This window comes from Falco rusticolus, chromosome 7 (assembly GCF_015220075.1).
Source record: "Falco rusticolus isolate bFalRus1 chromosome 7, bFalRus1.pri, whole genome shotgun sequence".
NCBI classification, from domain to species: domain Eukaryota; kingdom Metazoa; phylum Chordata; class Aves; order Falconiformes; family Falconidae; genus Falco; species Falco rusticolus.
In genome coordinates this window covers 11,573,342-11,586,341 of record NC_051193.1, presented here as the reverse complement: position 1 = coordinate 11,586,341, position 13,000 = coordinate 11,573,342, and the positions used below count along the sequence as shown (strand labels likewise).

Genomic DNA, 13,000 nt, shown 5'->3' with positions numbered 1-13,000 from the left:
TGACTAATTCATACCTCAATGCCTGATTGCACAGACCAGGGCAGGGCAGGGAGCTGTCACGTCTGTATTTGGTGTGAACCCAGCACCCGTGTTCCTGCTGGGTTAATGAACCGAGGCAGAGGAGAAGGGAAGGGCTCAGTCTTCAACAGCCTTTGGGAGGACGTAAGATTTCTAGGGTAAACAGAATCCTGGAAGGAAAAGAGGAGCAGCTAGTTGAGATGCTGAACGACATGAAGAGGGACTTAAGTTTTAGGGGTGAAGTTTCTTTGCTTGTTTGGTTTGCTTTCCTGTGCAACCACTGCCAATTTTAAAATCACAGCTTGACTCCTTGAGCTTTCAGAGTAAGATGTGTTTCTGTTTCGTTTTTAAAGTGGATTCAGATGAACCCAGCCAGCACAGTTACATATTCTTTCCAAAGAAGTAGGGAAACAAAGAAAATGGTTTTCCTGGTGTATTTTTGAGGTGCCTGTGAACCAAGACTGATTTGTTGCTTCTAGGAGCAAGGGTGCAACTCCAGCTACGTTGAAAAATCACAGAAAAAAAGAAAGCCATTTCCTGAAGTCCCTGAGAAGGGAAATGTCTGTGTAGCTTAAAGGACTTAAAGTCCCTTGCTGACCTGTGCACCTAATTCAAGATTAAGCTGTTTCCCTGTATGGCACTCTACATAAAAGCAGCTGCTGGGATGGGGGATTATCCTGTATGTAAATGTCTGTGTATGTATGTATTTATTTCCACTGTTGTTTCTCTTGTCTATCACTTTGTAGGTGTTGTGTGTCTGTTAAATAACATGCCAAAACATATCTGGCTCAGGAACCTCATGGGCTTCATTTGGGATGGTAGAACACAGGTCGTGGAGTTGTATTTACAGTCTAGTGTAATGTGACTTCTGAGGGGGCTTGGCTGTAGGGCCCCCCCAGGACCCCTGTACCTCAGTGCTGAGTCATCAGAAAGTCATGCCTGTGCATGTCACTGGGAACAAGCTAGGGTCTTTTTTCTGCCTCTTCTAAAATGCTGCCCACATGGCTTTGAGTGTCAGGTCAAAAATAACCTTGACTTTTTTTAGCAAACACAATCAATAAAACAAGAGCCAATCTGGCTGCCACCTCTTTCCCAGCTGTGGTTGCTCCATAGCTCTGGGCTGCTCCATCCCTCCCTGAAGGTCATTGCTTGGATGCTGTAACTTCAGCATGACCTGGTGGTAAATGCACATTATCCCGTTTTTGCTTCTTTCCACATTCTTCCTATTGGAGGACCTCTTTTGTGTGTGTGTATGAGTTGAAGATGGGAAATGTCTTCAATGTGTTTCTAGCCTTGCTCAGTCCTGCAGTCTTGTGGCCCAGGACCTAAACTCACAGTCCTGCCCTGTCTCAGAAGGGTTTCAGCGAGCTGTGGGATCTCTTGACTGACTCCTCCCAGTCTGTGTTTTGTTCTGCAAGTGTTCGCGGGGGCCTTAGATGTTGGCAGGGAATATGAAATAGCTATAATAATGTCCTTTTTCTCATTCTGTCTGGGACGCAGGTGATTCAAGCCAATGAGCAGGTCATTGAGGATGAACTGTAACTTTCACTGTCGTGTAGCAACCAGTTGGGAGCTTATGCTGCATCCTTACATTAACCCCTTTGGGTGTGTAGATAATTATGAGACATGTGGGAAGCAGAGGTGACTCTTGCAGGTCTCTGCTTTTCTTGGATCTGCATGGTGAGACTGCAGAAATACGTTTAGATTTAGTCCAGGCTTTGTATTTTCCTTTCTTGGTGGTGTCTGGGATATGGCTTAAATAGGTCCATATAGTTCTGTCACACTGATTCATTTGTTCTTGTGCAAGCACAAGGTGTAATGAATGCTGGAGGAGGAACTTGTGGCCCCTGTGACTGTTCTAGAAGTGGTCAAAGTTCCCTCTCCTGCTTACTTGCCCCCTGGACCACCACGTGGGGTCCTGCAATGTTCTTGCCTAGAATCATAGGATGGTTCTCAGTGCTGGCTTATCACCCCAACCCTGCATCACTTGGAACTGTTTCCCCTCTCCAGGGCCAAGTTCAAAGCCAACTATTGCATCAAGGCAGATTGTGAGCTTGGGTGCACATATTCATAAACTTAAAAGTTGGGCTTCTTTCACATGTTGTCTAAGAGGATCAGCCAGAAGTGTTTTCCCCCTCTCAGTTCACCTTTGAAAGAGGACCACCTCCACCTGCTCCCCAGCAAAGAACCTCTTGAAAATGTTTGTGCTTTCTGGTGGGAGTATGTCTGAGTTTAATCTGGGAGAAAGACTGAACTGGCCGAGGACTGAGCTTCCTCCCCACGACGCAGCGTTGCAGCTTGTTAGCAGAAGCCCACGGCCACAGCCAGCTGGCCACACTGCTGCCAGCATTGCTCCTGTGCTGCCTGTAACAGGGGACCCTGTTCTCTGGGGCTGTTGTTCTGTCACTTTCCCCTGGCTCTAATATTTATCGAATAACGATCCTGCAGTGACAGATCTATTTCTGGGCTTGTTCTCTATAACATACCTGCCAGAGTGCCCCCAGGCGACTCAGGAATTTATAATAAAGGCATGGTTTCCAAACTAAGTTTGTTGCTCTCCTGCCAACAAAGGCTAGGACCCTGTTTATCCACCCCAGTAAGACTGGATAAATATGACTTTTCTTTTTTTTCCTATTTAGGCCCTAATTTTTTGTTGAGAGGTTTTGTGTTTCTGTATTCACTCCTTTTGTGTGAGCTGTATCAACTGTGTCTTTGTTTCATAAATGTGTGCGGTGAGGTACAGAGAGCAAAGATGTTAATGGCTTGGTTGCACGTTCTGTGCCTGAAGCTGTGGGTAAAACACTGTTGTTTGGCTTTTCCAAAATGTTGGGAAAACGGAATGGGGCAGGGTGGTATGGCATGACACACTCTCTCGGTGTGCTGTCCCCTGCATGGGCAGAGTGACCATCTCGTGCAGCAGCTGAGCCTTTCCTTCTTCTCCGCAGACACATAGAGAACTGGAAGAATTTGCAGACGCTGAATGCTGTTGACATGGAGCTGTACACGGGACTCCAGAGGCTGTGAGTATGTCCTGCGTGTCGGGGAGGAGAAGAGCAATGGGCAGCCCCTTCCTTCCAGCAGAGAGCTGTGCTTCCCTCCATCTGCAGTCTCCATGCCGCAGTGTTCGGAGCCTGTTTAAGCTACTGGCTCTACTGTGTTTTGCTATGAGACTCTGCAGAGTGCTTTTTGGTCCTTGCTGGGTCTGTGAGAAGGAAGATTGCTAGCTCCTGACAGTTCTGCCAGCACACATCAACCCTGACCTCTCCCCTGCTGTTCTGGTTCTGGGCTTGTGTGTTGTTCTGACTCATTTCAGCCCCACAATGCAAAATTCCAGCTGTCTCCACTGATCCTTCATTGCTGGGCTGTTGGTCCTCATTTAGTGCAATTGCCATCATGGTGGTGCTGCACAGTAAGGTAATCGCGTCTTCCTGCACAGCACTCTGAGCACCAGGAGAGGTCAACTGTGTGCGTCATGGAGGGGAAACTGAGGTCCATGAGATTGACAGCTCTTGCTAGGTGCTTGGGAAGCCTGGCCAAGCAAGAATACCACTCAGTTCCCCCTCCTGCATCCTCCTGGAGCTGGGAGTGCCCTGAGTGCTGCTTGTGTGAGATGCAGTGTTGTTCAGACTTAATCGGAGACTTTGCTAATCTGTTTCCCTGGGAGCTTTGCATTAGGTACAGCTTGTGTGTGGGTTGGAGGAGAGGTGTACGTTGCTGAGCACTCAATATCTAAACCCCAGAAAGCTGTACTTCTAACACACGTAACCCTTGTAAGCAGGCTGGCTGCTGTTCTCATCTCACCTAAAAAAGCATCAGTGGAGTCAGGCATACACTTGTTCGCAGCAGATATTGATAAATCCTGGTCATAGTGCTGACAGAACTTCTCCAAAACAGGGTGGGAAGAGGATTCCCCCTCAACGTCCATAATTCCCTAGGCAAAATACTCACCCCTCCTTAACAGAGCTGCAAGCAGAAAGGTTTTTCTTGGGTTTGAGGGAGGGGAGATGGCGGTGCTGGGTGTTAAGTTTGCTGTGGGAGCAGGCAGTGCTGCTTGTGGAGATGGAGGGAGAGGAGAGGAGCAGGAGATGCTCTGGGCCACCCCAGCAAGCCTTGGTGAATGTGGGGGGAGATTCTTGTCCAGCAGCTGCTCTGTGCTGAGCCTGTGCTGTCACCGTATCAGATGAAGCTGAAAAGCCCAATTTCCTCTTTGCTTGTAGCTCATAGAGGCTGTCTAGGGAGAGATGTGCCTCCTGGGGCGGGGAATCGAGGGCTCCCAGTGCACTTCAGATGCTGAGTGCAGGGTTTTAGAGCAGTTGTCTGCCTTGACTCCATTGCTGCCCTTCTGCATCTCTTCACAGGACAATCAGGAACTCAGGACTACGAAACATCCAGCCACGCGCCTTTGCCAAGAACCCTCACCTGCGCTACATGTGAGTGCCAATGGCTCCTCTCCTTTTCCCTCTGCTCCCTGTGGGAAGGTGATCCCTGGAATGGATCTCCAAAGTGCCTGTCGGGCAGAGCGATGGGGAAAGGGAGGGAGAGGTGGTAAAGGACAGGAAAAGGAACAGCGGATATGCAGGGAAGCATGATGTGACACAGGATGGGGTGAGCTCCCACTGGGCAGCTGATGGGGTTTGGTTTCTAGTCCTGCCCTGGCTTTGATCGCTGCTCTAACCATCGCTTGCATCATTAGCAGCCTTGCGGTGGCTGGTGCACATTTCCCTTTCTGCAGAGTTCGGGGGGCAGCCACGCGCCTCACCACACAGCTGGAGCCTGCCCTGCTCATTAGCTTTTAACCAAAGGATGCTTTTCTGGCACAAATCCTGGGGCACGGGGCTGTCAGCTTTGGGCCTAATTATTAACTTCTTAAACTGGTGTCTGCAGCAGGCCTGGGGTAGGGCTGTTTTGTGCTGGAGAGGCTGGAGTCCTGTTATCATGGGACATTGCACAAGTGTCCAGCTGCTGGGGCATCATTAGCCAGTGGGTATGGTGTTGTCTTGGGGACGTTCCACATCCTTGAGGCTAAGGGCACTGATTTCTCTTCTAGATATGCATTTACCTTTCCCAAGGCAATAAAGAAAAGCCTGGATTTCAGGCTGGTGTGCCAGGCCCTCCATGGGCTTGAAATAGCTCATCAAAGTGACTGTGTCTGAGATCAAACCCCTCTCTGCTCTGGTATAGCTATAAAAGGAGTAAAGGGGCTGGTGAGAGGCCTTGGCCGTGGGCATGAGTTGATGGGCTGGGTGGAGAGTGTGTGTATCCCTGCTTTTTGGAAACCAGCGTTAGTGGCTTCTTCCATGAAAAACAGTCGTAGTGCACATCTGTTTGAGTCTGCAGATGCGTGTGGCCATCGATATGGGCGTGCTGCTGGCGGAGGGAGATAGATGTGACCTGCAGAGCAGGATAGATTTGTCTTTTGATGTCTGCTCAGAGATGATGTGAACTGAAAAACCCCAAAAGCTTCCTTTTTGGAAAACCAGTTACAGTTGCTAAGTGACGGTAAAGTACTTGCTAAATAGGAGATCTGCCGTACCAAAGGGCATGAATAGTTGTGAAGAAGCACTGAGCTTGTGTGTTTTGTCATAATAAACCTTCCTTAATGCTGACCACTGGGAATTTCCTGATTTCTGTGCTTTGTTATTTTGATTTGTAGTGTTTGTTTTGTGTGTTTTTGTAGTTTTTTTACTGAGAAATGTCTCTCTGAAGACCTCTCCCACTTGATTTTTTTTTTTTGGGGGTGGTGGTGGGGTGTTTGTCAATTGTGCAGTTGCTGTTTATGTATCCAGCAGATAAAATGTATAACATTTGATTCCTGATTAAATTAGTTTGGATGTTGTAGTTTAGAAGGCCATGTATGCTTGTTTTGAGGCTGAATGTGGTGTTAATATGTACACATGCGATTGTTGCTGCTTTTTCCAAAAGTGTTTGGTTTTGTCTTTTGAGATTACTTTTGAGATTGGAAAAAACCCCACATCCATCTTGTGTCAAGAGTTAAGGTTGGTATGTGGTGATGAAATATGTGTTTGTTTACTGCTTGGGTCATGTAAGATTGATCATGTTCTTAACATCTTTCTTTCCTTGCTTTTTGAAGCTTGAGGCAAGTAAGTATATTATTTGGTTAGTGTTTTCTAGTGGGTTTTGATGCTGTTCCTGGGAGCTGGCAACGTGGATGTTTGCAGGGTTGATGTCCCCCTTGGTGGATACTGGGCACCCAGGGATGGAGACCTGGTGCTTGCAGGGATGGTGGTTCCCTCCTGTTCCCCAGAGGCTCCTGGGCCATGGTGCTGCTGCTCCCTTGCAGCCAGGCTGCTTTTTCTGGAGTGGCTCTGGAGGCTTTGCATAGCCTGGCAGGTACCTGGTGCCACCCGGGGCCCCTCCATGGCTGTGGCACTGTGCAAGTGCACCGGGGTGCCTCCTTGGCTCCTCTACAGCTGCTGCCTCCTGGGAAGCTTGGCTCGCCAAAGGCCTGACATTTTCTGCAACCGCTGCACGTAGGAGCCAGGGATAAAAGGATTAATGGAAATGTCACTCTGCTGTAAGTCTTGGCCTGCTGTAACCAGGTACAGTAGCTGACAGGAGCAAGGGATACTGTCCCAATCCCCTTGCAGTAGGGCTGGCTGCAGCTGGGTACGGGGCTGGGGACCATCGGATGGTGTGCTTAAGCTTGTTGAGTTCCTGCTATGTGTTATTGCTGCTGCTCTGGTTTTTCTTCTCCTTTGCTGGCTGTTTGGACAGTTGCAGGTGGACTTGAGTCTATAAGATGGCAAAATGTGTCTCATAAATGACGGAGGGGTTTCACTGCCAGGAGGGGTTGGCACAAGATGGTGGGGATGGTGAGCTGGACCTTTGCAGGGTGTTACAAGCTAGGTCTGAGCAGCAGCAGGCATTTTTCCACGTGAAGCTCATGTACAAATTGTAAAGACTCAGAAGCTGTTCCCTGCTCCCCATCCTGGGTTAAATCTCAGCCTCCTGCTGAAGTGAGTTTTTTTCCCCAGTGCCTTTCATCAAGGTTTCCTCCTCTCAGATGGGCCAGATAGCTCTGTCTTCTCCCAGCAACTTCTATTTCTGGCCCTTCCTCTGTGCACATGTTTGTCTTCAGACCCCAGCTGTGCAATCACAAGCAGATAACTTATCACAGCTCTAATTGCAGGAGCTCAGGTTTGTGGGGGTTTAAGATAGTGGTTCTGGATGAAGTTTGGCTTGTTCCCCTTCCTCCCGCCCCCCCCCCCCCCCCCCCCTTCCCCATCACAGAATCAGGGAGGAAAAGCGAGAGACTTATGAAGGGGCTTTTCAGCATTCAGCTGCCTGAGTGGTAGGCTTCAAAGTGCTGCCTGGCAGGGTCATGCCTGTCCTTTAAGTTTTGAAATTAGCTGTATAAGGGGGTTAAGGCCAACCTAATCAGTGGAGGAGCAGTGAGTGACTGGAAGGCAGAGGTGTACATCTAGCAATAACTTTGTGTATTCTTCTTGAATGAGGAGAGTTAGGGCTCCATGTCTTCTCTGATCGCCGGTGTTGTGAAGCCTATCACTGCTATGCAGGCAATTAATCCAAAATATAACAGTAGGTTTTGTAATGTGGAACTACCTCTTCTGCTGGCAGTTAGGCTGAGGCAGTTAACTCTTTCCAGAACAAGTACTGGCTAGATGTTGAATGGGGATGGTTGTGGGTCTGGTCGAAGCTGGTTAGCATCCAGTGTCATTTTATGCCCTCACTGAGGTCGTCTTGCTGGGCAAAGTTGCACTGGTGTGTTCCTGGTCCTGTGTCTGTGCAGCTTTGACAGCCCTTTGGCTAATGTGGGGATGGTCCTAGAGAGCACCATGCATTGGATGCAAGGACCAGCAGGTCTAGGCTGTGGAAAACTGAGCCTTTGTAGCCAAGATTTGTGGAAGTCAGTGTTAGCAGGTGAACGTAGGAAATGTTTGGTGTTGACAGAAAACCTCAGTCTTTGGCTTGAGGCTGTACAAGAAAACTGTGGGGTGATATGGTCCCTACATTTGAGACATGTAAACCCTCTGAATACATATTCACTGTGTCGCTGTGTTTAGCACAGCTTGTTGAGGAAAGTCTTGCACGCTCTCACTCTCTATCATTTTCCTAATAACACTGGAATGCTTTGGCCAGTTTATTTGAACTTGATAAAGGATTGCAAGTCATGGGGATATCAAGTTCCCGCTCATATCATAAAACAGGCAGAGGAACAGTAAAGCGAGGTTGTTTGAGTGCCTTGTGGGGAAGAATACAACATTATCACATTCCTCATTAGGTACTGGGAAGTCCACAGGCGAGCTCAGCTTCACAGCGCACCAGGAATCCGTGCATGGGAGAGAGGACAGGACCTGTTTGCTGCTGGCCAAAGCATCCAGCTTTTGCTGGCTGTGGGACAGTAGAGCTGTGCATGTGGGAGAGCAGACTCCCACCAGGTTGTGCCTAGAGCTAGACAAGCTGACATTTGCAGTACATGAGTCTCCCCTTTACTGGGAAGCGGGTGCTTAGGAGACTGATTCCCTCTAAATGATTTCTTGGGCGGCTGTGTACTCAGCCAGCCAGTCAGGAGGCACTGCCTTTTATTTGCAGAGGGTAATTGTGCACACCTTATTTACTGTGTAGTAAAGAAAACAAATTAAGGCTGTGTAATTATACAGACAGGCACACTTTTAAATAAGGCTTAAGTAGTCAGATTTCTATTTAGAAAATTAATAATTGCCATTTCTGTCTGCATTCATAGGCTCTTCTTAAACTGTCTTCTGGAGGTTTATACATGCTTTAAATTGGTTTGTGGGCTGGTCAAGACACAGCTCCTGTCAATGAGCTCACTCTCAGCCCTGCCCGCCAGAGTAAGGATGGCATGGGCGATCAAGCTGTCTCTTCCAGGGGTCTTAAAGATGGAGACCCTGGAGTGGTTTGTGCGGAGTGTAACAGCTTTTTGAGTATGGTATGGTCAGATCACCTTCTGCTCCATAGGCATTTTTGTGTGATCCTGCCAGTCTTTTTCTCCCAAAGTTGAGGGTTGGGGAAGGTCTAGAAGGTGCTGGCAGGAATGTGCAGGGATCTGCTTTGCCTGGTGAAAGACTGAGCTGGCTGATCTATGGGCTTGTTGTCACAGGCAAACTTGAGCTGTGATTAATCAGAGCTTCCCAGAACCTCCTCTGTAGGTTGTGTTGTTTACTGAGCATGGAGTTAGCTTCAGTGTCCTGGCTGGGTTCACAGCAGTTGTGCAGTGTCATATGAACTGTTGCCCTGGTATTGGATGTGGTTTGTAGCTTTGATGTGGGAATTCCCAGAGATGTGTTATGGTTTTAGGCTTTGATAGGAAAGAAGCTGGGCTGCATCCCCTGAGAACTGAGGTAGCTGAGGCAGCACAAGGTTGGTGAGTTGCTCTCTGCCCTCTTCAGTGCTGTTTCAGGACAGCACTTGAAGCCCTCCAGCAACTGAGACCCATGCACTTTCAAAGGGCTGCAGGCAACTGTCTTGCAAGGCTGGCAAGGTTCACCTCCTTTGCTCTGTGTGTCTGGGAGCTTGATCGAGACCTTACACTAAATAAAGAAATAAACAAAATATCAGATGCTGAATTATTGCAAGTATAACACTGTTCCCTCTAAGTCATGTCTTGAGGGTCATTTTCCCCTGCTTTGTAGTTAATGATCTATTGCCTTGCTCTGAAAGAGTCATTCTTATATACGCAGCAGGGTTAAACTCTTGCTCTCTTCCCATAACCAGCTCCAGGCCCTGTGGCTGTCTGCAGTCCTCCACTTGATTCTGGATGTCCTGTTACCCTTCCTCCCCCTCCCTGATTATTTCTCCCTGCTTTGTCCTTTCGTCACTGTGCTGCTGTCATACCTATCCCAGCAGTCTTCTCCTAACCCAAACTGTCATGTGTTAATTGCTTCTGATTTCCTGTCCATACTCTCGAGTCAGTGCAGCCTAATAAGTCTGCATGTGAGACAGGACACAATATATGACTATATGTAAGTTCTTAGCTCACTGGGAGGGTGAAGTAAAATGCATCTACCTAAGCCCCCTCCTTGATAATTTAACTTGGTTTATTTTGCATTTGTAAAGGGCTAAATAGGAACTGAATTTCTCCATGAATATAGGCAAAATAGCTATGAGAAGAATTTAAAGGGCACTTTAATTTCCACTGGGTGAATGTTCCTTTACTATCCCTAATCAGGCAGGCAGCTTGGGTACCCTTTGACTTCCATTTGTACTCTAAGGATGTTCCTGCTGCAGCCTCTTCTAGGGGCAAACTTCTGTGCTGTGATTTACTCGGGGAAGCATTTCTCTGCCATGTGTCTCTAGTTATTATATAAAATGCTGGGCATGCTTATAGAGCAGTCACTAAAATAAACAGCAGTAACATCTCCTCTGTTTCCCTTAACTTTCCTGTCCTGCCCCCCATCTGCTTTGTTCCCTTGGATGCCAGTGTAGGGCAGGTCCTTGCTGATATGCTAATCAGTAGTAGTGGTGTGATGGCATGTTTATTCCCAGTTGTTACCGCAGGTGACTGATAAGCAGTTAACTGCAGCATTTCCTTTTTCTGTAGCCGGCAGAGGTAGGTCCTGCGTTTTACCAGGCATTGTGCGCAAGGCCAGAGGAGAGACCATTTCCCTGCAGGACTGTGGCTTTCCTTCAGGCTGGGTTGAAATCATTTGACCTGCATTCAGAGGGCTGGGTAACTAATTCCTGGCTTCAGGCTGCTTTGCTCTGCTGTGAAGAAGGTTTAATGTGTTGTAGTAGGAGGCGGAGTGGCGAGTTTGTGACTGATGTACTCTAGTGGGGCGTGAGAAGGAAAGTTTTTAACTCAAGCACTGTGCACCTTATGGCAAGACTTGTCCTGCCTCAGTTCCTCATTGGAAAACCTGGAATAATAACATATATTTTCTCTGCTCTTATTTGATCTATTTGCAGCGTAACACTTTGTATGGTTTCTAGTGAAACCTGGCCTTGAATTGTGGGATGCTGTTGCAATGTAAGATGAGTTATAATAATGCTATCATAAATGTTCGTTGCCGGGTTGGATTCTTAGGTTATAACTATCACTCTGGTACCTGGCTCTCAGGATTTTGCTTTGTCTCTCCTTTCTTTCTTTGAAATGTTGAGATGTTCTATCTAGCTGCGCTGTGTGTCTATTAGAGTTACTTCCCATTCTGAAGTTTGATCAATTGTCTTTTGGCAGATGTGTGAAATGGGCAATGGTGGTTTTACAAAGGTCCTGTTTTTTTCCCATCCACTCTTTAAAAAAGATTGCAGACAATGCTGGGGATGTTTTGAATGAGTCTGTTCCTACGTGGGGCTATGTGTATGTGGGTCTTTTTATAAGGCTTGTTTCAGGATTGGGGTAAAATGTGAACCTGAGATAAGTTGAGGTTTTGTGGGGACTCATCCTCTGTGACACAGTCCTTGCTGTTCAGCAATGGCCTGATGGATATCTTGTTGTGAGCTTCCCTTCAAGGAGAGGCCAAACGTTCCTCTTGGATGTGATCCTAAAGATGAGGTGTAATTTTGTCTTGGTTAAACATCACTGCATCTCTTGAGATCAGCAGTACAGAATGAGCTGATTTCTGGAGATTTGGGCATAAGAAGGACCGGATCTTGTTCCTAGGCTTCTGAGGTCACTGTGGCATGGAGGTACTCCAGAAACAGCTTCTGGCTGTCCCTTTTGCTTGTTCCCCAGAACTTGTGGCTCAGCTGATTACATGTGGTACATGGCACATCTTACCCGCTTGTGCCAGTATCAGAGCTGCTGCACTAGGAGGAGGACCTTCCCCAAGAGGGACCTGAGGACATGCAAACCTGCTTGAAAGTTGCTGGGGGAGAGAGTGAACAATCACGGTAGGATGAGTGAAAGTTAAGTGACTGCACAAGTTATGTCAGCTGGGATTTTTCTTTCCATGATACTGGTTTACTAACAGTATGATTGCAGGACTGTTTTTCAGTTTTTGATGTCCGGGCAATAAGCACCAGGGCAGAAAAATAGAAACAGTAAAATCGTATATTATTTGAGCAATTAGATACGACATGGCATGAATGATGGGACATTAATTCATGATGGTGTGTGACTAGGCAAGAATTTAAATGTCATAAGTTAGGCAGTTGTGTGTTTTATTGGAATGATAAAATATTATTGGAAAACTAGGCGAGGGGGTGGAGTTTCCGACTAACCCCCTCCCGTCGTTTGTATTTGTGAAGGGGTGAGCTGTGAATTATGTCAGATGCAAGAGACTGTGGGATAGTTCCAAGGCTGCCAGTGGGGGCCAGAAGTTTGCCTTCCCCAGGAGCTGTGGGTTAGCTGTATCAGTAGACTGGCTGGTGACTGAGGATGAGTGACTGAGGTTTCACGCCTGCTGCCTCCAGCCTGCCGTGGGGCCAGGCCTGGCTTCCCCCCGGTTGCTCCTCCGGTGGGGCCGTGCCCGCACCGTGCGCCCGCGGGGCCGCGCTTCAGCACCACGGACAGGGCCGACAGCGCCCGGCCCACCCCAGCGCGGGTCTCCCTGCCCGGAGCCGCGATCCCCGGTTCCCGCTGCGTCCCACCGTCCCGGAGCCGCGATCCCCGGTTCCCGCTGCGTCCCACCGTCCCGGAGCCGCGATCCCCGGTTCCCGCTGCGTCCCACCGTCCCGGAGCCGCGATCCCCGGTTCCCGCTGCGTCCCACCGTCCCGGAGCCGCGATCCCCGGTTCCCGCTGCGTCCCACCGTCCCGGAGCCGCGATCCCCGGTTCCCGCTGCGTCCCGCCACATCCCGCCCTCCAGCCTGGGCCTGGCCCTCTGCCTGGGCCTGGGCTTCTCTGCCTCCCACCCTCCAGATTTCCAGGCCTTCCTGCCTCTGTCCCAGTTCAGCCTCCTGTCTTCCCTGCCTGCAGCTGGGCTTCCTTGCTGCCACATCAGCTCTGATGTCTCTGCCTGCAGCCTAGAGCCAGCCCTGGCCACCTTGCCTGTAGCATGGACCCTGGCCTCTAGCCTTGTCCAGGCCTCTTGGCCCTCCCT

General features: G+C 48.8%; 1 protein-coding gene across 3 annotated transcripts in view; it reads left to right on the top strand.

Annotated features, from left to right (window-relative positions):
* The window catches only part of NTRK3 (neurotrophic receptor tyrosine kinase 3), a 217,798-nt gene that overhangs the window by 31,954 nt on the left and 172,844 nt on the right, over nt 1-13,000 (top strand). For all 3 annotated transcript variants that reach the window (XM_037395410.1, XM_037395408.1, XM_037395409.1), the window contains exons 2-3: nt 2,964-3,038; nt 4,377-4,448. In XM_037395410.1, coding sequence (XP_037251307.1) covers nt 2,964-3,038; nt 4,377-4,448 — 147 coding nt within the window. The remainder of the gene's footprint in view (nt 1-2,963; nt 3,039-4,376; nt 4,449-13,000) is intronic.